We start from the raw sequence: 24,920 nt of genomic DNA on the forward strand, positions 1-24,920 counted from the left end.
GATGTGGTGCGGGCGGCGATCAATATGGCGCGCTCCAGTGTTGTTGACATCAGCTAGTAGCAACCCAATGCTAACGTGAGTAGCATCTCGACTCGATCGAACAAAAGGAAGCAGGGCAGATAACATGCAAATTACAGGTGAATCGTTCACTTGCGGATACAAGCACCAAAATTGGCACGTGCATACTCCTTAGGGATTGCTCTTTTGATAAAACCATTGTGCCAAATAAAATGTCAAGATGGCGGCCATTTTTCAAGATGGCCGCCATTGAATATACAGTAATATTGCATTTAGCAATAAAATCCCATAGACTTGTCCTATTTGAATGATCTTGGTGTCAAATCAAAAAAAATTCACTATGTAGAATCCAAATTTGGACCCATGGACTTACTCACTAGCTTCCTTGTACCATATATCAGTCCCGGAATCCTAATATTCTGCTGAATTAGAGGTTTGTGTTATGTCTGCCTCGGGTAAAATGGATGGTAGTCTATATCTTAGTATTGTTAGAGGTTTAGTATGTGTGTGTGTGTGTGTGTGTGGGGGGGGGGGTAATGTAGTAGCTCAACAGAGCAGATGTCAATGTACAGCCAGGGCACACTGGTGGCACCGCTCCTGTGAAACTCAGCATGGGATTCAGTATCAGCAAGTATATGCAGTCATTTGTTTGGTGTAGCTAAATAATGACGTCAGTGTCCCAAATGTTGTCTAATAAGCCCCTGAATCTTTTAGCTAGTGTAGATTACATGTCGTTTACCATGTATGATGTTCAGTTAGACAGCCGCGCCTGAATTGACAGGGTATGCCAGCAGGGGAGAGCCGAGCCAATGGTAAGGGGGCTATACATGACTTATTCATGGACTTACCAACATGGTGTACAGATCACACTGGACTTAAATGATACTGGATGAACGATCGGGCTAGGTGTAGATCATATATTTTATTGTCGAACCTAGTCGTATCCCATACCTTATTGTGCATGATGGCGGTAAAAGGATAACCCCTCTGCCTTGATTCACTGAATACAGATAATGGTCATACTGTGATACCTTGATTACCATTCACCAAGATTGCAAATATAGATCAAGGACCGTCTAAATTCAAGACTGACTGGACGATAGTAAAGCTCTCATCACCACATGCACGACAATCACAACATGATGGCTACACTATGATTGCAACTAATATTCCCCTCTTTCACACAATGAATGAGATGCATATTAATAAAATGGATCCAGACAGACTTGATGATCGTGGTGGCATTGAAGAAAATCTGAGGAGGAACAAGGCGCAATATCACAAAAGTTGTCGCATTACGAAACTGGAGAGTGAGAATCACAAAACGAAAAGCAGAGTGCGCTCAGCCAGTGGAATGCAGCTGGGTGTTGATGCATCTGCTGTCAACTCCACAAGACTGAAGGAAAAACTGCTGTCAGAAATACCTGAGTTGGAGGCTCACAAGCAGGGAAGGGATGTTCATTTGGCTTTCCAGAAAGATGTAGGCTTTGGCTTGTCAGAAGCCTCTGGGCCCTATTATGCGTGTCTTAAGTACCAGGTCTTATTCCTTAACTTAAGACCTGGAGGCGTGATCAATGCCATTTGGCTATTCTGAGTGGCCAAATGGCATTGACCACGCCTCCAGGTCTTAAGTTAAGGAATAAGACCTGGTACTTAAGACACGCATAATAGGGCCCTCTGACTCTTATAGTGAAGCTATTGTCCTTAGCAAAGCAGCTAACATCTTGCAACGACCACAACTCCCTCTAAAGCAGGTATTTCTTACAGCAGTTTTTCATTCAGTCATGTGGAGTTGACAGCTGGTCCATCAACACCCAGCTGTTCCAGGCACTGGGCGTACAGGTGAACTATATGTCTGCAAGTCGAAGGACTGAAGGACCCTCGCCAGATCTGGTGGTCTCCACTAGATGTGTGACTAGCTCTGAGATTTCCTGTAGGTGGGCAACTGGGCATCCTCTTCGGTTGAATGTTCCTTTTCCAGTCTCTTTGTGGTTGTGAGGTACAACCTCTCTATTGTACAGGTCTGCCAAGCATGCAACATGGAGCTCCTGTGCAATAACATCTCCACCACTGAGTCTTGCAAGAAGTTTTCCGTCATTTAAAGTTTGGGCACAAGCACATTCATTAACTCTTATTGAGATTAATCGTCATAGCTTTCTATGACGACGCATACTCTGTGAGTTCAGAGTATGCGGCATCTTTGTCACATCTGAAACATGGTTGGCTTTGAATGCTGGTTCTACTCCACTCTCTGCTTTTCGTTTTGTGGTTCTCACTCTCTCCAGTTTCGTGTTGTTGAACATAATGCGACAACATAATGCAATCAACCTTCAACCTTCACATAATGCGACAACCTTCAATCATGATATTGCACCTTGTTCCTCCTCAGAGTTTATTCAATGCCACCCCCAGGGGAATATTAGTTGTTGTTGTGATTGTCTTGCATGTGGTGATGAGAGCTCATACTATTCTTGTCTTTGCAAAGACAACACTTGCTCCAGTCAGTCTTGAATTTAGGCGGTCCTGGGTTTATATTAGACATCTTGGTGAATGGTAATCAAGGTATCACAGACACAGTATGATCATTATCTGTATTCAGTGAATCAAGGCAGAGGGGTTATCCTTTTACCGCCATCATGCACAATAAGGTATGGGATACAACTAGGTTCGACAATAAAATCTACACCTAGCCTGATCGTTCATCCAGTATCATTTAAGTCCTGTGCGATCTGTACACCATCTTGGTAAGTCCATGAATAAGTCATATATCCTTACCATTGTCTCGGCTCTCCCCTGCTGGCATACCCTGTCAATTCAGGCGCGGTTGTCTAACTGAACATCATACATGGTAAACTACATGTAATCTACACTAGCTAAAATATGCAGGGCTTATTAGACAACTTTTGGGACACTGAAGTCATAAAGAACAAAAATACTTGGATGCACCTGGGATGTATCCTCAGTGATGTATCCCAAAGTCATCGGGGTTTCGGGTCTAACGAACATCATACCCCTCACTCGGGTGACCCAGCCGGGGTGATCAAGTCCCGACTTACGTCTCAGTAGCTACCCTCGATCAGACCCACTAGGGAAAGACCAGGGCCACACAATCCGTTGGAACCACTCCGGAACTACTCTGCCGGGACTGGGAGGCACAATTCTGGCATGTGGAGGGACTAGGCTCTGTGGGTTGACTCCTGTCCGGGCCCCTCCTACGTCTCACCAGGTCCACTCCTGCTCTCACCAGGAGTACCGCCAGGACCTGTGCGTTGCACCAGACTCCCAGCACCAGACACTTCATTCAGGAGTGGTGGTTTCTTGAGCCGCAATGGTTCTGCAGGCTCCACCTGGGCGGTTTTATTAACGGTTTATTTAGCTACACCAAACAAATTACTCAGCTGATACTGAACCCCATGCTGAGTTTCACAGGAGCGGTGCCACCAGTGTGCCCTGGCTGTACGTTGACATCTGCTCTGTTGAGCTACTACATTACCCCCCCCCCCCCCCCCACACACACACACACACACATACACACACACACACACACACATACTAAACCTCTAACAATATTAAGATATAGACTACCATCCATTTTACCCGAGTCAGACATAACACAAACCTCTAATTTAGCAGAATATTAGGATTCCGGGACTGATATATGGTACAAGGAAACTAGTGAGTAAGTCCATGGGTCCAAATTTGGATTCTACATAGTGAAAAATGTATGATTTGACACCAAGATCATTCAAATAGGACAAGTCTATGGGATTTTATTGCGGAATGCAATATTACTGTATATTCAATGGTGGCCCTCTTGAGAAATGGCCGCCATCTTGACATTTTATTTGGCACAATGGTTTTATCAAAAGAGCAATCCCTAAGGAGTATGTGTGCCAATTTTGGTGCTTGTATCCGCAAGTGAACGGTTATTTCCATTATCTGCCCCGCTGCCACGCGTGCACACACACACACACACACACACACACACACACACACACACACACACCTCTTTCATGCTCACTGCGTCCTCTTTGCATTTCATAAATGGCTGCCATACTTGCGAGAAACTCGCTGACTCGTGAATGCTAATTCAGTTTGTGCTTATTTAGTTACTTGTTGTTATTCCAGTTTCACTTCCTGGATTTGGAGCATTAGCAGAATAACTACAAGTATAACGTGTGAAATGTATGCTCTTCTCCAAAGCTCTTCTCTAAAGAGGTCTGTTTCTGGTGATAAGGGCTCTAAAGAGGTCTCTAAAGAGGTCTGTTTCTGGTGATAAGGGCTCTAAAGAGGTCTCTAAAGAGGTCTGTTTCTGGTGATAAGGGCTCTAAAGAGGTCTCTAAAGAGGTCTGTTTCTGGTGATAAGGGCTCTAAAGAGGTCTCTAAAGAGGTCTGTTTCTGGTGATAAGGGCTTGTAGTGCTGCTTTTTTGTCTCCACCAGGCCGAAGGCATGGGGAGAGAGTATGTTTTGCACTCCGTCCGTGTGTGTGTGTGTGTGTGTCCGTGTGTGTGTCCTTCCGTCTGTCTGTTACCAACTAATCCCCGGCACCGTTGGCCCGATCTATGCCAAACTTTGCACACACACTCCCTGGATGCCAACGATGAACCTCTGCCCCACATTTTCCAGAACGGCCTGTTATAGCGCCACCAGGAGGCCGACTTTTGTAAAAAACTTTTTTTGATATTACTCCTCCATATTTTGTCCAAAAATCCTGCAAATCGTTACACAGTATCTGTATAGTCATGTGATCAAGACAGATCTGTCCGATATTGCATATTCCATCCTGATTGGCTAACAGTGACTTTCAAAATTTGCAGGATTGGCCCGATTTGAACAAAAAGCCTCAAATCATGAACGCAGTGTGCAATTTACGTGAAATCTTTCACAGACGTCCCTACTAGGCTGAGGAATATATCCAACCTTTTCACATTGGCCTGTTATAGCGCCACCAACAGGTGGATTTTTGCAAAACACATTTTTGAAACAAAATGCCTCAAATCATCCAATTTCCATCCAAGTCGTAAGAAGAAATTGTACCCTTTTCACATTGGCCTATTATAGCGTCACCAGGAGGCCACAACCTGACCTGCCCTGGTGGAGACCTGTGCCCCGAGGGGCACTTTTTCTAGTTTTCTTTCTTTTATCCGCGATTTTTGCAACCGCTTTTTTTTTCACCCAGTGTCAATTATCTAATGTAATCCTGGGTGCTACACTTCCTCTGCCAACCTGGGGAGAGCAACAGACTGACCTCATGCTTCCTTCAATGCACAAGTTATTTTCACCTGACAGGGGAAGGAGTTTCCACGGTTGGACGTACTGTAGCGCGTTGGAAGGAACACGTTATTCCAACCAGTTCAGAGAGGTAGCGGGGAGGGAGCCTGTTTGTTTAGGGGATTGCAGTAAGCCCCCAGAGCGGCTGGCCCACGCTGAAGCCGCCGGCCCTACTGGTCAAAGCTGGAACTGCAGGCGGGGGCCGTGCATTTAGCACGAGTAAACCCCGCGCAGCACCTGGGGTTTAACGTTGAGCGCTCGTTGGCACTTCCGCACTTTGACCACCAACTGTTGATGGTCAAATAAGGGAGTGGAGCGTTCTTCCGGGTGCTTCAAAACGCCACTGAGCAAAAATTCCGTTCTTACTACAGTGACTTCTCTCTATTCCTCTCCTCCATACATAGTACTACATACCAACATTTATACTTTTATTTTTATTTTTCCTTTTTTGTTTTTCTCCATTTATATACTGTATTCACATGTGATTATTCTCTGGTTTTTGTACGTAAAATTCAGTTTGCTAAATGAGCTGTAATAGTTAGGTGTGCACACCCAGGTGTTTGTCGTTTCTGCATTATTCTGATGATGATGTAGTCATGTGATCTAATGAGATGCTGATTACTGGCACTACTTAATGACGTGTCAAACAGTCATCTTTAGTTGACCCTGATGAAGGCCCATGCAGGCCGAAACACGTTGGTCGTGTTTTTAAACCCTTGTTTTTATTATCTAAACTAATCAATGAAATAAAGGATTTTTCTACTTCTACTGGACAGAGCTGCCTTGGACCCTCTTTTAAGTTCGCCACCTTATACTTCCACAGTGACATTGACTCAAGGTATAGAACTTTTTAAGAACTCTTGTGCTTTGCCACTGAGCAACTTCCATTGAAATGAATACTCCGAATGCTCCGCGTCCGCCCTCTAGCCTTTATAACTAGTAGTGACCAGTATCTACAAATCTATTCTGTGTTTGAACCTGTGTGTGTGTGTGTGTGTGTGTGTGTGTGTGTGTGTGTGTGTGTGTGTGTGTTTGAACCTGTGTGTGCGTGCGTGTTTTTTTTTACCCTACAGAAATACCCTCCAAAGAAGGACTTAGTGCGAGCCGTGTCTCTGCAGACAGGCTACATGGTGCAGAGCCAGGGACCAGATCACTGTATCCTCACCTACCTGGCACAGGTTGACCCCAAGGGTACGCACGCACGCACGCACACACGCATGCATGCATGCATGCACGCACACATGCACGCACACATGCACACACACTACCACACACACACACACACATGTTGGGTGATGTGAGTTGAAGGCTGTAATGAATCATTAATTTCTCTGGCCTTATTTCTAAAGGAGTCGCCATAGTAACTATATGAAGACAAGAGTACTGTTCTCTCCGCTTGACTCTCTCTCTCTCTCTCTCTCTCTGTCGCTCTCTCTCTCTCTCTCAAGGATGCCAGGGCTGCTGAAAGCTGTTATTCTCCTGAATCACATCTCGCTTTTACACGTGCGCTCAATTGCGTGTGCAACTGAGAGAGAGAGAGAGAGAGACTTCTGTTAGTAGGAAGTATCAGGTCAGAGTGACTTCACATTGATCCTAGATAACACAACCCCACCCCCACCCCCCCCCCCCCCCCCCTCGCTCTCTGTCTCTCTATCTCTCTCTCTCTCTCGGCAGGTTCACTACCCAAGTGGGTTGTCAACAAGTCTTCCCAGTTCCTTGCTCCCAAAGTAAGTCAAATTCAGCGCACGCACGCACGCGCACCCACGCACGCACACACGCATGGAGGAGAGTTTAAGAACATGACAAATGACGACAACAACAAAAACTCCAATATCTGCTGGGCGAAGTACAACAATGTGCAAAACACAGCAGCACGATGTGTGAGCTGCTGTGTTGGTGGACATCAAATGGAACACAACCACCCTAAAGACTACTGATCACGGCATGCATGTATTCCTGCTCGATCTGCACCGAGCAGCCTCGGTACATGTATAGACAATGATCTATTGGACTGACTTTCAATCATACATCCATTTAGTTTTCATCGTATTGTTCCACGTTTTGCTTTGACAATGTAAAGGAAGGTATGTTTGCTCATAGATATAAACTCTAGATAGCTCACCCGCGCTGTTGGCCAATAGAGAGCGACGTCGTTACGTGGCGGCCATCTTACCTCGGGCCACATAACATTGTGTCTATGGGGCATGTACTCTTAAATGACCGGTTTGGTTTGTTATAAACGTCAGAGACGTCCGCATACTTATATGCTTTTATACGACGTTCATATAAAAAAAAGAAAATTAAGCAGATAAGCGTCCTGAATCATAGCCACGTTGACAACGTTTGTAATAAACCAACCCGATTTGAGCGAGTTATGACTGTTTCTGTTTGAGCTGCCATTGAACATACTGTACTGTAGCCCCGAAGTAAGATGGCTGCCGGGTGAACGACGTCAGAAACTCCGCCTTGAGCCATCTAGAGTTTATATATATCTATGTGTTTGCTCATGCCAATATAATGTGTTATGGACATGTTGAGTGTCTGCTGACACACAGTGACGACAATTCTAGTCGTCCGACCGTGTTGAAAATTTGCACGGTCGGTCGCATACAGCACATCATGCGTTGTTTGTCTTAGATCGGTGGTTCTCAACAATTTACAATTTAGGCATTCAGCAGACGCTCTTCATCCAGAGCGACCCATTTTGACCCATTTTGACCTGAGGTCAGATTCAAAAAATGTCTTCTACATCCTGAAAAAGCTATGTTTCTATGTCAGTGGTTCTTCGATTTTTCAAAAATAGCATACCTACAAGCTCGTAGCGCGCCACTCGGTGGCGCGCTATGAGCTTGTAGATCTGCTATTTTTCAATAGCTAAAGTATAACAGAATGCTTGAAACACCAAAAGGGGTTCCCGCCCAAAATGGGTTAAGCAAGAACAAAAAGCATGGCAATACATCACATACATAAAAAGTAGTTATCATGACTCATACGTAGGCTAAGAACATAACAGTGGAATATCTATGGATCTATGCATGTATAGTTTTATAAGTCTACATAAAAATGTTCGGGGCTAGGGCAAGTGCTACGGGCCATGATGGAGTCTGAAGAGGTGGGTTTTCAGACTACGGCGGAAGGTTGGGAGTGAGGTTGCAGATCGGATTGCAATGGGGAAGTGCATTCCATAGTTTTTGAGCCAGAAGGGAGAAGAGTTTGGGACGTGTGGAGCGTTGTCCCGGCAACCAGTGGTCCGGGGACAACCAGTGGTCCTTGAGGGGCTTCCAGGTGGTCCTTGGCTAAATGATGGGCACCTGGGCGGGTCCATTTGGTTTCATTTTACGCTCGCAAGAGTTAAATAATTAACTTAAATTACAAGAAGTCTACACAATTAGATGCATCAATACAGCATGAAACTGTGGACAAAATCCTATCCAACGACAAAATATTCTTAAGTTGTTTGGTCTGCGAGGCTAAATCTCATCAAACGGTGCACCGTTATTGTCAATTCAAGGTGCTAATGCATATTAAGTTTATCTACTCAATAATTGTCATTTCAACCTGCTTTAATATATTACTTGCACTTACTTAATTTTTAAGGTAGATTTTACTTGATTTCATAGCAGTCAAGTTTACTCAATAATTAAGGGTATAAAAAGAATGTTCACCAATATATTTGGGTAGATAGTAGTTTCTGTTTTCTGAGTGTGGTTCTGTGGCTCAAATGCAGAATAAACAATGGACCTTGAAATGAAAACCCACTGCTGTAAAGAGCAGAACAGGTTGTATAGTGTTATAAAGAGAGAGAGAGAGAGAGAGGTTGGGTTATAACGAGGGAGAGAGAGAGAGGTTGGGTTATAAAGAGAGAGAGAGAGAGGTTGCCTCATGCATTACGGTCACACCCACACCCAGCAGAGCAGAATGGGGGCGCCATGGAGCTCCATGTATAATGAATGATGTCGGCTCTGTGTGTGTGTGTGTGTGTGTGTGTGTGTGTGTGTGTGTGTGTGTGTGTGTGTGTGTGTGTGTGTGTGTGTGTGTGTGTGTGTGTGTGTGTGTGTGTGTGTGTGTGTGTGTGTGTGTGTGTGTGCCCCTGCATGCGCGTGTGTGCCCCTGCATGCGCGTGTGTGTGAGCTGAAATAGACCAGCCCTGTCAGGATGGAGAGGAGAGGGATGAAGGCATCCCCTACCAGGGCCCAGGAAATTATTCCCTGTTCATTTTCCTCATAGACATTTCAAAAAGTATTTACTTAGAGAACTTTTAAGCCTCGTACAAAGCCAACTCGAGTTGTGAGAAATCATGACAACGAACAGATTTTTTCGGGCCGAACAAATAATTAGAAAGAAGAAGAAAACGGCAGGTTACAACACTTTTTTTTCTTGTTTTTCTTCTTTGTAATTATTTGTTTGGTCCAAAATATTGTGTTTGTTGTCACAACTCGAGTTGGCTTTGTACAACGCTTAAGGTCAACAACATAAGGTCTTTAAATAAATACGTTTTGAAATGTCTATGGGAAAAATGCATTGGGAATTATTTCCTGGGCCTGGCGTCGTCATGAAAGGGGGCGGGACTGCGGCGCTCTATAGTGTGTACCAAAATCTCCTGGAGGGGGCGTCAACATAATGTGTCACATGGTAGCGGCCGCCATACTTGTTGGCTTGTCTGGTTTGTTTACATTGAGCGACTATCAGGTGTGCTTGTATACGTTCTTTTTTTAAACTGACCTCACAATGGTGCAGACTTACTCAGTAAATAAGTGCCACAGCAGGTCACGTCGAGGGAATGAGCCAGAAAACGGAATTAGATTTTCAGTTTTCCAGCATGGAGACAGCACCAAGGAACCCAGATTGACGAGTTTACAAAAAGACGTAGAATGGCTTGGATCTCGGCTGTACGGCGCACGGGGGCAGAGACATAACGTTCAACAAAGTATCTAAGCACAGCCGTGTTTGTTCACAACATTTTCCTTGTCCTTGTAATGTATTTGGGCCCAACATTCTTTCTATCCATCCTGGTGTTGGTTCACTATGTTGTCGCCAAGAACGAGCTCAATATTTACAAAAACATACCACCGTCACTCTATTCTGAGTGATGTGGGCTAGAATTTAGCTTTTCAGACGCTGCCCCCCTCTTGGTGACGTACACGTTTTAGAAACTATAGTCCTCTGGGTGTTTGTTGACAGCTGTCTTTTCAAGACACCTGTAAAAAAAAAGGTTGCTTGGAAACAACATCTAAACGCAATCGCAACAGTGTACAGTGTGTACCAGGTGTGTTTCTAAGGTTCCTTTGTGCTGGGTTCAACTGGTGCCAGTTGAGAGAGAGCAGGAGGCGACGAATTTAGCCTCTAATAGAATTTTATCATTAACACATTTAGAGCTGAACACGGTCTACGTTGTTATACCTTTCAATCTGGGAAAGTGCCTGCGTCGTTTTAGTTGTTACTGTGTGTAGGCTATTATATCAGTGGGTTTTCATTTCATTTCATTTATTCAGCATTTGAGGTTTGAGCCACGGAACCACCGTTTGATGAGATTTAGCCTCGACTCAAACCCAAAACGTAGAATGTTTTGTTTTCGTTGAATACAATTTTGTCCACAATTCCATGCTGTATTGATGTTGGTACTTGGTACCATCGAAATAAGAATTTGTCTACATTCTCTAATTGTGTAGACTTCTTGTAAATTAAGTAATGCAGATAATTAACTATAGAGGGTATGCGCGTGACATCATCATACCTGAAAGTTATGCGGGAACGCCCACTGAGTGGCAAAAAACTACTTTCTGGCCTTGACAGCCCATTCATCCAAACAGAAAAGTCCTGTCTGATTGCATTAAACAATGTTAAACTCACCAACATTGCAGCTGTACGAAAAGTTTGAATTATCCTCTTTCTATCTGCAAAGTTTTTGTTTCATAAAAATCCACAATAGAAAAGTTATGAGCTACTTTCTGTCAAGAAATGCCCTGCATTTGATTAAGTGTCAGAGTTTGGAAGTGCTTGTTTTCAATGACACAACATTTTGCTGCCTCCTGCATTATGTGACATTTAGAAACTGGTGGTACGCAGGACGGTTGAGTGATTTCCAACAAGCGCTTCCAAACTCCAACACTCCATGCTGCTCAATGTTTTGCCACTCAGTCTAGATGAGGGGGGCGTGTCCTGATGGGAAAATCATGCATGTGCATACTCTATAGTTTAACTCTTGAGAGCGTAAAATGCAACCATTTGATTTCATGTTACGCTCTCAAAAAGAGAGAGAGAGATCTAAGGGTCCATTTGGTTACCAACTCTCCATCATTTAGCCGGGGACCACCTGGAACCTCCTCAAGGACCACTGGTTGAGAACCACTGGTATATACTCATTACTTTGTATACCAATATTATCTAGTCATTATCTTTTATTCATTGATTGATTGAATAGTTTATTAGACAGAATGTATAAACAGCAACAGAGTACAGAGTAGTTTTATTGAATCTGTTCTCATGTTTTGTATGGTTGCCTGGTACGGTAATCTGACCCTGGCAAACAACAAGAACAGGCTCAGCAGCCTCGTCAAAGTGGCCAGTAAGATTTCTGGGAGAACCCGAAGCCCAACTCATAGAACTGTATACAAGAGGCAGATGCTTAAGAGAGCCTCCTCCCTCCTGGAGGTATCGGATCACCCACTTCGGTCTGAGTTTGAACTGTTGCCCTCAGGTCGTCGCCTGAGGGTGCTCCACTACAAAGACTAATCGGTTCAAACTATCCTTTGTCCTCGGCTGCTATTCAGCTGCTGAACAGCAGTTAGCAAAGCTACTATATTTACCCAGGGTATCTGGGCTAAGCTCAAGAACTTGTTTCCAGCCAGGCCCTGCTCATAGAACATTTCATGGTAGTGGTTCAATGCCTTGCTCAAGGGCACTTCAGCACTTCAGTGTCGGACCGCTGATTCGAACTGGCGACCTTCCGGTATCAAGACCGCTCCGCAATCCGTTCGGCCACCGCTGCCACTTAGCACTTTATTCTTGCCTCTTTGCACATACTGCCCACTAATGCACTTTTGCTGACTTTGCTACTTTGAATGTCATGAATTCTCTGTCTCTAGTGCCCTGTTCTTAGATCTTAGTCTTGTATTGAATGTTGTTTGTTGTGTGTATTTTTTGAGTGGTGCAACCACTCCAAGGAACAGCAATGTCCGTGTTCACCCACCTATGTGACTCGTGTTCACCTATGTGACTCGTGTTCACCTATGTGACTCGTGTTAATGTGTGTGACTCATGTGTGACTCATGAGTACCAGTAGGGGCGCTGTCGTGCCAGAAACAGAGAGAGAGAGATAGTGTTGCACTGTTGCCTGCTAATGAGAGAGAGAGAGAGAGGGGGGGGGGGGGGAGTTGCACCACTCAGTTCACACAGGTGTGATTTTTTTACTATGATCTGGCTGCAAACCAATTACCCGCAAGGGACAATAAAGCTAACCTTGAACCCTTGAACCTTGAACAGTCAAACACTCAGTCCAAAAGGGATAGCACCAAAAAAAAGTCCTTGCTGTCTTGTTTCCATTTAGGTCCTATGCCTCATACAAGTTTAGTTTACAAAGCCTTAAAGGAGAATTCCATGCTAGAAGGCTTTCTTACCTTTTATTTGTAGTTGTTACGTCCCCACCGAAGAGGTCCAGGTGTTATTTTGTGCAAAAGCGCATTATTGGCTATTTCCCCTACCATAAGCCCTCAATGAATTTAATTGAATTGCATTGAATTGAATGGGGCATTGGGTTGTTGTGCTAATTCGCTATTTTTTTTGTATATATCCTCTCTCCATAATGTAAATAGTATCCCAAGCGTCACACTTTACTACTTATTTCGATGGAAATAAGCAAAGTAGCACAAACACCCAACCCCCATTGAGGGAAATAGCCAATAATGCACAAAATAACACCTGGACCTCTTTGGTGTGGACGTAACAACCACAAATAAAGGTAAGAAAGCCTTCTAGCGTGGAATTCTCCTTTAAAGCCGAACAGAGTAAGTAATTTAGATTTATATGTTCCAGTGGCCGATGCCAAAGCAAGTACATTTTGGCCTTAACAGCCTGGGCTCGTCGTACCCTTTCTGTTTCACCACCCCCTCCCTCTCCATCTCTGTCTGTGTTTATTCTATCGATCTCTCCTTTGATCTCTTCACATCCGTCTCCTCCCCCTGTGCGTCGGTCGGTGTCAAATAATTGGGCTGAATGTTGGCAAAGGAACAATACTCTCCCAGAGCGTTTGAGTATACAACGAATGCTGTCCGATGTTTAACCCATTCTGAACAGGAACCCCTTTTTGGTGTTTTAACCCATTTAGGCCTTAGCCTGGCTAATAAGCCAGACTCAAATCACACTGTCGTGTGGTATTTGAGTCTGGAGATGCTGTGTATGGATCTTGTTTCCCGGGGGGGCGGGTTCAAACATTTTCTCTTTGACGCAATTGGTCAGACCTACTGTCAGTCAAAGGTCTCAAGCATTGAACGTCACTGTACCAAAGCCCGCCCATATTGCATACCGTGTCCCGATTGGCCACACCAGTTCTCTGGTGTAGGAAATGGGCGTACAATTGAGCCTCTCCAGACCGTAATCCGCCGGCAGGCAATTTTTTTTTTGCCAACGGCTGATTCGGTCTGGCTTATTAGCCAGGCTATTTAGGCCTGACCTCAAAATTTTAAAAAGATCTTCTAAATCCTCCAGTTTTCTGAAATAAATATTTTCACGATTTTTCAAAAATAGCAGACCTACAAGCGAGTGGCGCGCTACGAGCTTGTAGATCTGCTATTTTTCAATAGCTAAATTATAACAATGTTTAAAACACCAAAAGGGGTTCCCGCCCAAAATGGGTTAAGCATTATGCTATTCTTTAGCTATTGAAAAATAGCAGATCAACAAGCTCCTGGGGTTTTTATGTGGTTAAAACTCCTTAAGTGCCAGGGGGTGGACACCAGTTTTGGTCCTGGGTGCCACTGTTCCCATTATAAATAAAATAAATAAAATGTAATTATATTGTGCATGTCATGTGCATGTCATCACCTGCACACCAGATTAGAGGAATTTTCAAAAATACGGATTTAAAAAAAATTAACGTCCCTGGCAATCAGTGCATAATTAGATTCAGCTCGTCTTAACGTCCCTGGCACTTAAACAGTTTGAATATGTGTTTTTAGATATTTTAGTATTTCAAAGTGGCTGCGATGTCACAGACGCTGGTCTCACTTCCTTCCTGGACTACATGTTGTGTCAGTATAAGACGGCCCTCCCCTTCTCCACAAGGTGGGGTGAGTGCAGCAAAGCATTATGGTCATTGTAGTAATCCAGCAGTGAGACCATGCAGTGTCACAGACACTTTGAAATACTAAAATATCTAAAAACCAAAAACACATATTACTAGGGATGTCCCGATACACTTTTTTTGCTTCCGATCCCGATACCTCAATTTGTGTGTTAGCCGATACCGAATACCCATACCAATGTCGTGATCTCATGTTGTGTGTATAGCTATCTAGCTATATATCTCGTGTTGTGTTTATAGCAGACTCCTCACTCAAATGTGCACTTGCAGTTTGGGCAACTCCAAAGCAAACTCCACATGCCCCAACATTTTATTTACCTGCAATAGTGTCAACCCCTTACCCCTGTGTCGGATCTGTGGTTAGACTGGCATATTCACAGATACCGATATGACCCGATATGACAAATAAGGGCTGATCCGATACTTTTCCCGATACCGATACAGTATCGGGACATACTACATATTACTCACATAAAAACCCCCGGGAAAGTGTTTCTTGTCTCCCAAACATAATTAAAGTAAGATCTGGTTGCAAAAGGGGTGAAGTGGCCCTTTAATTTAACACCTCATCTACACGGGCAAGGAGCGAGCGTTCCGACGGCGATATCGTGCGGAAAAACTGTCCTGATTGACATGGAGCGTCGGTCATTGGGTTGCGACGTATAGCCTGAACCAATCAAATAACCAATAACTAGTAGCGTGTAGATCTCAGCCAATAAAGGTGTTTGGAGGTGGCGAAACCTCACTCAGATAGAGACTGCGAGCGAATTATAGGAGGGGTGGGCGACGTCGTTGTCGCTCGCGGTACGCCAGGACAGTCTTGTTAAAAATGTGTTCTAATGAGATTTAATCGTTGGCTCGTTCGCATCGCTGGCAGTAAGGTGTGTCTTGTAGTCGCATATTTTAGAAGAGGGACTGTCTGTCTGCCTGCCTGCGTCTCTGTCTCTTTTTGTAATCCTTTATTTACCCAGGGAAGTAGCTGAGCACAGATGCTCATTTTAACACACACACACACACACACACACACACACACACACACATTAGAACCTGGGAGCTGACCAGTACAACCACAGTCTTATACTGTTGGCCACTAAGCAGCTCCAGGGGGAGCATTTGGGGGTTCAGTGCCTTGCTCAAGGGCACTTCAGCGGTGTTGGGTGAGTGATGACAATCACTTCCCCACCCAGATTTTTCCTGCCCGTCCGGGGAATCGAACCGGCAAGGCGGCAACCTTTTGGCAACAAGGGTGCTCCTCTAACCCTTAGGCCACCGCTGTCTGTCTGTCTGTCTGCCTGCCTGTCTGTGCCTCAGGGGTTTTTGGCATAACCTTTGACTGTACTACTTGTACTCGTTGTCAAACTTGTTAATAAAATGTTCAATCAATCAACGCCACATTTCATGCAGAATTTCTGCATGCTGGAGTAGACTATTTGATATTTTGAAAGACGAATTGAAAGAAAAAATTACATTTCGGAAATTTCCAGTCCATTATTTGTATTCAAGGTGGCTATTTCTAAAAATCGATTAAATCGATTAGTTTGATTAACTGTCCCAACCCTAGTACACATGCATATTGATTTTAAAAATATATGTCTCTCTTGACAACCATTTCTCTCAACTCTCTCTCTCTCTCTCTCTCTCTCTCTCTCTCTCTCTCTCTCTCTCTGGTCAGGCGATGAAGAAGATCAACAAGGCGTGTGTGAAGTACCCCGAGTGGAAACACAGACACAACCCGGGCCTGAAGCCGTGGCTCTACCCGGAACAGACTACACTACCCATCATGCCCCTCGCCGAGCTCAGCATCCAGCACGCAGACAGCCTGGAGAACATCGACGAGAGCAGCATGGCCGAGAGCCAGGACAGAGAGAGAGAGAGAGAAAGCGACTGAGAGCACGCACCCCCCCCCCCCCCCCACACACACACACACACACACACACCGAGAGCCAGGACAGAGAGAGAGAGTGACTAGAGCACACACACACACACACACACAGAGAGAAAGCGAAAGAGAGAGAGACTGACTAGTGGATAGGCGCGCACACACACACACACACACACACACACACACACACACACACACACACACACACACACACACACACACAGGGATTAGTACACACCTCTTGATATAATGGAGCATACATTTGTATTTGCACATGATATGCATATAGCGCTGGGCATTTAACTGAAAACCGACTTAATCTGGCTCATGTAGGTTAATTGAATAAATGGTAAACAGTGCATTTGTATAGAGCTTTTTATCCAAAGCGCTTTCCATTGTGCATTACATTCACCCATTCACACACATTCACACACCTTTACATAGATTGTGCATTACATTCACCCATTCACACACACACACACACACACACCTTTACATAGATTGTTCATTACATTCACACATTCACACACCTTTACATATATTGTGCATTACATTCACCCATTCACACACCTTTACATAGATTGTTCATTACATTCACCCATTCACACCTTTACATATATTGTGCATTACATTCACCCATTCACACACACATTCAAGGGATCAACCTGCACATTAGGGAGCAATCAGGGAGGGCTTCAGCGTCTTGCTCAAGGACACTTCCACACTAACTCTAAGGCTGAGCCTGGGATCGAACTGGGAACCTCGCGGTTCCCAATCCGGCCACTTCGCCGGCCACTCTACCCCTGAGCCACCGCCGCCCCCCCGATCGAGCAATCAAGAAAAACGTAATTAATTGATTTGTAGGGTATAGCTACTTAACCCTGTACTTTGTTGATGGCATACAAAACAATCGTTGATATATACAGGCTACATGCTTATAGATCTGTTGTATATTATTGGTAATCGAGACAAATGTTTGGAATAGTTTTGCAGTCATTTCACCCAGCACTAATATATATATATATATATATATATATATATATATATATATACACACACACACACACACACACACACACACTCATGTATCAAGACAGACTGACAGAATATTTCTGTCGTCTGAAATATTTCCAGGCGCCACCGGTCCCTGACGCCGATTTATTTTCGGACGGCGGTCCTCGGCTAAATACCTTTTTTTTAAGTTAAGTTAAATGCATTAACTTGACATGAAAACACGTGTGAACCACACACTGCTCTTCCAGTGTGAGGCAGTAGTAGGAGGAGGTGAACTGAACTAAAGCAGATTTGCCGATGAATGCTCACCCTGCATTTAGCAGCTTTATAGTCATTACCAGTCTGGAAACTGACGGTAAAAAAACCAAAACAAGGTTAATCCTGTTGTTGTTGTTGTTGTTGTTATATATCCAGGGCCAGGCGAGGACACTGGCTAGCTCTAGCATCTCTGCAAACAATAAAGTTCCTCCTCCTCCTCACTCACGTTGCAGCGGAGAGAGGAATTCGAATGCCGACCGACCCCCAATGTCCAGGCCAGCAGAGTGCAATTAATGTTAACCGTACACACACACTCAAAGGTTATACTTTAATTATGTATAGCTTTGATGTTCACGCTGGACCGGCGCTGCCTACTGGTTCATATGCGTACTGTATGTGTCCCTGTCGGGTGGAGAAACCCTCAAAACTGTTAACTGTTCGAGATTCAAATTCGAAGGTGTCAGAAGTAGCAGATTCGAGCTTGCAGATACTATTGATGCTTTCTTGTGATCAAGAAGTAGTGCGTTACTTTACATTAATTTACAAAAGAAAGGGAAAAAAAGTTAGAATATGTTAGTTAGGAGGTTTCAGAGCCATAGAGTAAGACAGGGTTCCCCAATAGGCGGCCCGCGGAGCGCCCCCTTGTGGCTCCTGGAAGAATTCAAAAAATAAAAAAGTTTTTGTTTTGTTTTGGGGGGGTGTCCCAGATATAAATGGCATTAAATGGGGGTCAGTAGCCTATGCATGTCAAACTGGGCACCCCCTCAAGGACCACTGGTGGTCCCCGGACCACTGGTTGAGAACAATTTTTAATTAATTAATGAAAAAATTAAAAACCCAATTTTCCGCGCGTGCAGACTTGGCCCCCAGCCTGGTTCCCTAGTCAAAATATGGCCCTTGAGGAAAATGTATTGGGGAACCCTGGAGTAAGACAACTCCGTTCACTTCATGGTCCAATGGTGGCTCTTCTACATAGACTTCTATTGGCGAATACTGACAAAGGGCCTGCACCTTGAAGTTCATGGACTGCATTGGATGACATTGCTCCAAATACGATTCATGATTATTGTTGTTGTCTGTCGTCTTGAGCATAGCCCAGGTGGCTATTCAGACCGATGCGTGATCCGCAGGAGGGGCAGCTAGGGGAAGGCACCAGTGGAGGTCAGTGGTCCTAACCCATTCTGGACGGGAACCCCTTTTGGTGTTTTAACTAAGCATTATGTTATACTTTAGCTATTGAAAAATAGCAGATCTACAAGCTCATAGCGCGCCACTCGGTGGCGCGCTACGAGCTTGTAGGTCTGCTATTTTTTGAAAAATCGTGAAAATGCGACGCAAATCTTTGAATAAATATTCTTTCAGAGCGAACGTTTTTTTTTATTTCGACGTCAGGCCTAAATAGGCTAAGGCACGTCGGTATAGCCTCCGTGCACGCCGCTGTACCCTCCTCTGTGAGCTTCTCCTGAAGACGAGTGATTCCCTGGTGACGGGTCGAGCTCCAGGTGTGGCGATCAACAGCCAGGGGACTACTAGTGCTGGTGGTTTGATGTCACACTTCTTCAGGAGGGTTGATTTGATGTGGTCCTTGTACCTCTTTTTCGGTCCCCCCAGCAGACCTTTGACCAACTAGAAGCTGGCCATAGAGGGATCTGACGGGGTATAGACTGGTGGGCTGGCATATATACGGATCACATGCCCCGACCCATCTGAGGTGTTTTTGGGTCAAGGAGCGCTGTTGATGCTGGGTGTGTTGGTCCGAGTCATACATTTTAATATAAGGCACCCTGTCGGCCCAAATCAAACCCAGGATCCTTTTGGAGGCAGAATATGTGGAAGGACTGTTTATGTGCCTCTGGTCACCCCATTCGACCGTTATCTCTCTATTGAATAGGCGAAATCATCCGTTATCAGCACCTTCGAATAGGGCCAATATGGCCATACTGGCATACTCACTGTTTCAGTATGTCATTATCACCTATTGTCATTATCACTGATGTCCTGACGGAGGCGCGCCGTGTCTGGTGGCCTTGAGCCACATGGCACCCGCCGACTCAGCGCCGTCCGAGTTACGTCCCGATAGGCAGAGAATAGTATATATTAGTAGCCCCTAGTTTCCATGCGCCGACAATAGTTGGAAATGACAAGTCCACCAGGGGGAAACCTTGACCAGGCTATGTTCAGCCAAGGGTGCCAGTATGGCCATATTGGCCCTATTCGAAGGTGCTGATAACGGATGATTTTGCCTATTCAATAGAGAGATAACGGTCGAATCCGCTGCTCTGGTAGGGTGTCCAAGTTTCCGAAACTGTAGAGCAGTGTTGAGAGGCAGACTGCCTTGTACACAGCTGCCTTATAGTGGAGATGGTGAGGTACCTGTTCTGGAAAACCCTGGACCTTTAGGCTATTTATACATACACACGCGCACCACACACACACACGCACGACACACGCACGCCATGTCATTGTCTCCCTGTCCTTGTACTGTCGGCCATTGATTATGTGTCTGTCTGGATTACACTGCTCCTTTGTCAGCACATAATAATTTACATATGTGGGTGTGTGCAGACAGTCGGTAGCTGGGACACACACACGCGCACGCACGCACACACACAATGTTTGCTCCTCTGTTAACGAGCTGTATGAATGTATGTAGAGTTTGAAACTTAAAATACAGATTAATAAAAAAAGGTTTTCAATTTCATTGGTGTTTGGAGTCATTTCTCTCCACACACACACACTGTGTGTGTGTGTGTGTGTGTGTGTGTGTGTGTGTGTGTGTGGCGTGCGCGTGCGTGCATGCATGCACGATTGGATTATCGTATCCAATGATGAAAAAAGGCAGATAAATAAGCTCACAATGCATCGAATCGCGACACATTGTGAGCTTGTAGATCGGATATGTTCGAATGACCGAAATGTATATGCGGCCTATAGGGTTGATGTGTTTAATGTATGTGTTGTAATAATAATACAAATAATACAAAGTAACTAGTAACTATAATGCTTTAAAATAATTGCAGTGGAGTAAAAGTACAATATTTGGATCCGAGATGGAGTGGAGTAGAAGTATTGGGAGATTGGAAATACTCATGAAGTACAAATACGTCAAAATGTTACTGAAGAACAGCACTTGAGTACATGTACTTGGTTACTTTCCACCATTGCTCACAGGTATGAAAATACAAACCAGAGTGCGCTGCGTTCAGAAAAAAAGGTCACACATCGTTGACCTGCGCCGTAAAATCCTGAGTGCCTGTTAATATGGGTCTGTCTCTCCCGAGGGTGCACCGCGGATGGAACCTCATCGACCCGTTGGCCGAGGGTCCGTTTGGTTCCATTTGTATGCCCTCGCGGTTAAATAAACACTAAGGATGGTTGCTGTGCGATGATCATTTTTATAATGGTCCTGTTCATACCTCCGAGGGACGCGCAATAGAATTGATTTACAATTTTCTTCTTTTTTTCCTTCGAAAGCAGACATGCTGCACAGTAACCTCGTATCTCCATGATTCAACATTTTTATGGTTCTTTATGGTTATGGTTCTGAGATCGCCGTTCATGCCTTCCTATATTAATTATTCAGCTATTAGTGTAGATTTTCGTCTTACACATACATTAAATTCCCATTGACAATGAATGGAGAATTTACGTCATGTGTCAGACGCTATTTTTGCTATATGTCAGATCTACACGCTCATAATGCGATGCACTGCAACGCGTTGTGAGCTTGTAGATCTTCTATTTCCGCTACGTTCAAAACCTCTTGAATGTGGTTAAGTCTGTGGGTTTTTATATATCTCTGCTGTCCGGAGGAAACCTCATAACTCCAAAATGTTCATTTTTCAGGAAATGAAAAATATAATTTTTTAAGGAAATTAAAAAAACCTTTTATTCTTTAAACGATGCAATACTGCCTCATCAAAGTTAGTGTTGTGACATTAGATATTGTCAATTCCTTGTTTTTGCAGACAGTTTGAGGGTCCAATGGAGTTAAGAGGTTTTGTCCAATGCGTTTTTTTACTACTTTCCATTGGTTCAATATTTTCGAAACAACACACAGACGTAAAGGGTGTTCAATAGCACTGATGTACAGTATGGACAAAAATATTTTTTTTCCCTTTTTTCTATCCAACGATTTTGTAACCCTTTTTTTCCAGCCGGTATAGGCCAATTGCCTATAGGCTATATAAGTGTGTGTGTGTGTGTGTGTGTGTGTGTGTGTGTGTGTGTGTGTGTGTGTGTGTGTGTGTGTGTGTGTGTGTGTGTGTGTGTGCACACACATCCCTGACCTACTGTAAAGCGGGATCATCCTCCAATATGTTGTCATGGCAACCTTCAGATAAACTCGCCATTAAAACAGCGAGGGAGGAGAGAGAGAGAGGGCCTGCATGTCAGACAGGAAGTGACTTATTTGGGTGCACGTTTGTACTTGTATGTGTGTAGTACAAGTACAATATGTGTATTAGAGAGATGTAGCAGAGAAGAAGTACTCTGGGGCGACTGTGACTGTGGCTCAAGAGGTAGAGCAGGTCGTCCAATGATCCATGGGTCGGCGGTTCGAATCCCGGCTCCTCCTGTCTACATGTCGAAGTGTCCTTGGGCAAGACACTGAACCACCAAATTGCTCCCGATGTGCAGGTTGGTACCTTGCATGGCTTCCGCCGCAATCGGTGTATGAATGTGTGTGTGAATGGGTGAATAATGCACAATCTATGTAAAGCGCCTTGGATAAAGGCGCTATATAAATGCACCATTTATCATTTAAGTACAAGTAAAAGGAAATAGGCTACAAATACAAAAACTTGTAGGCCTACTGAAGTAAATGTAGTTGACAGCACTGGACAGATTCATCTGGACTGTAGTACAGCTGTGGTCCTTGAGGCGGTTCCAGGTGGTCCCCAGGCTAAATGATGGACGGTTGGTAACCAAATGGACCCTTATAGATCTTTAACCCTTATATATGTTTAACTCTTGAGAGCGTAAGAGGGTTTTTCCGCTCTCAAGTGAAGTGCAACTGAATGGCTGGGAAATATGAAGAGTTTACATAGTACACATAGTACATGCATAAACTTTCCTTGATCTGGTTTCAGTATTAATTTATGATATATTTTCTCTATTATGGTCAGTTTGTATTGGGGGTTTGGAAGGGGGGCGGCGCGGGGGTCGCGATACATGGCCAAAGCATTTGTCATGGGGGTCCCCAGCCAAAAACGTTGAGAACCCCTGTTATACGTGGATCAAAATGCCTAAGAAATGAAGGGGCCTTGATATGAAAAGGGTTGAAAACCAGTAGTGTACTGTTGTAATGTCCTCTCCTCCATGTATCTGGAGTGTATAGCAGGGGTGCCCAAAACGTAGATCGTGATCTATACCAGTAGATCAGAAAGGCTTTGCAGGTAGATCACATGACATGGCCCTAAAAATATATATAATTAAAAAAAGCATCTGCCACTTCAATTAAGGTGACTTCATTGATTAACATCAAATCGGGCCTGTCGGCTCAAACCCACAATGCAATACTTTGTTTTTTGAGTGTTGCGCACAAACGCCAGAAGCATATTACAAAGTTAGACAAAACAAAACAGTACCAATTCCATTTCCGCCCTCTATTTCCCATTCCAAGTGCGTTTGTCTTATGTAACACCAGCGCCGCCGCCAACTATTTTCAGCAATGATATAATGTTTTTTGGGTGGGTAGACCTTGTCGCGCTGGTCATTTTGAAAGTAGCTCTCAAGTCAAAAAAAGTGCGGGCACCCCTGGTGTATAGGCTACTGTTGTAATGTCCTCTCCTCCATTTATCTAGAGTGTAGTATAGTGTATAGGCTACTGTTGTAATGTCCTCTCCTCCATTTATCTGGAGTGTAGTATAGTGTATAGGCTACTGTTGTAATGTCCTCTCCTCCATTTATCTGGAGTGTATAGTTTAGTGTATAGGCTACTGTTGTATAATGTCCTCTCCTCCATTTATCTGGAGTGTAGTTTAGTGTATAGGCTACTGTTGTAATGTCCTCTCCTCCATTTATCTGGAGTGTATAGTATAGTGTATAGGCTACTGTTGTAATGTCCTCTCCTCCATTTATCTGGAGTGTATAGTATAGTGTATAGGCTACTGTTGTAACGTCCTCTCCTCCATTTATCTGGAGTGTATATATAAACTTTATTACAGGCTCGTGGCCCACAAGGTAAGACAGTACATCACAAAATAGAGAATAAAAATAAATAAAAATACAGTACATTTACCCAGCCCCACAGGTTACTACTCTAAGCGAGGCACTCGTGCCAGTGTCCTCTGATGGTAGAAGTGTACCTTACAGAACTACGGCCTGGGTCTGTCATCTGTCCAATGAGTCCATTCAGTGAGCGATCCAGCCTGCTCATGAATTTGAATGTCAGGTTCCTCAACAGAGCCATAAATGTAGTGAGACCCAATGAACAGAAAAGCCCACTGGCTCTAGTGCTCCTGTTTTTTTTTTAACAGGATTCGATTCATTATAGGCTACTTGCAGCTTGCGTAGACTCTCCTTCTTATACTTCACCCACAGTGGAGCTGTGTAGAGAGGGGTGCAATAAGCTCTAAAGAGGTTTACCTTAACATCCGTAGTACAATGGTGAAATTTACGGACCAACATGTTGGCTTGTACATATAGCATTCTCCTCTGTCTAAACATGTCCTCATCATCCTCTAAGGTATCTGTTATGATATGCCCAAGATATTTTGTAATCTTGGACACGCCCATAATTTGAGCAGACAGATGAAAGGCAGGAATCTTAAGTTCCAGATCTTCTTTAGTTCTACATATCAGTACCACGCTCTTCTTAGCATTATAAAGAATATCAAAGTCAATACCATAATTTGTACATACATTGAGTAGCTGTTGGAACCCACTGCTACTAGGAGAAAGTATAGCAAGGTCATCTGCGTACATAAAATGATTAATCAGGCCAATCATACAACCTGTTCTGCACCCCTCCAGCTGCATTGACAGGCCTTCCATATATAAATTGAAGAGGGCTGGGGATAAAATCCCCCCCTGCCTGACACCATTACCCACCCGAAAAGGGGTGGATAATGTGCTCCCCAACTTTACCTGCATTTTCTGGTTAGCATACCAGTAAACAAGAATGCGTATTAAACAGTTTGGCACACCCCTAAGCTTGAGCTTATTAAAAAGCTTGT

General features: G+C 44.1%; 1 protein-coding gene across 1 annotated transcript in view; it reads left to right on the forward strand.

Moving 5' to 3' along the window:
* stard10 (StAR related lipid transfer domain containing 10) overlaps positions 1–20,443 on the forward strand; it is a 42,217-nt gene extending 21,774 nt beyond the window's left edge. Inside the window, exons 6-8 of the mRNA XM_079515142.1 lie at positions 6,364–6,481; positions 6,965–7,017; positions 16,261–20,443. Of these exons, the coding sequence (XP_079371268.1) occupies positions 6,364–6,481; positions 6,965–7,017; positions 16,261–16,476 (387 nt within the window). The 3' untranslated portion in view covers positions 16,477–20,443. The remainder of the gene's footprint in view (positions 1–6,363; positions 6,482–6,964; positions 7,018–16,260) is intronic.
* Positions 20,444–24,920: the final 4,477 nt, after the last annotated feature.

This window comes from Electrona antarctica (genome assembly GCF_951216825.1).
Source record: "Electrona antarctica genome assembly, chromosome: 11".
In the NCBI taxonomy this organism is placed as follows: domain Eukaryota; kingdom Metazoa; phylum Chordata; class Actinopteri; order Myctophiformes; family Myctophidae; genus Electrona; species Electrona antarctica.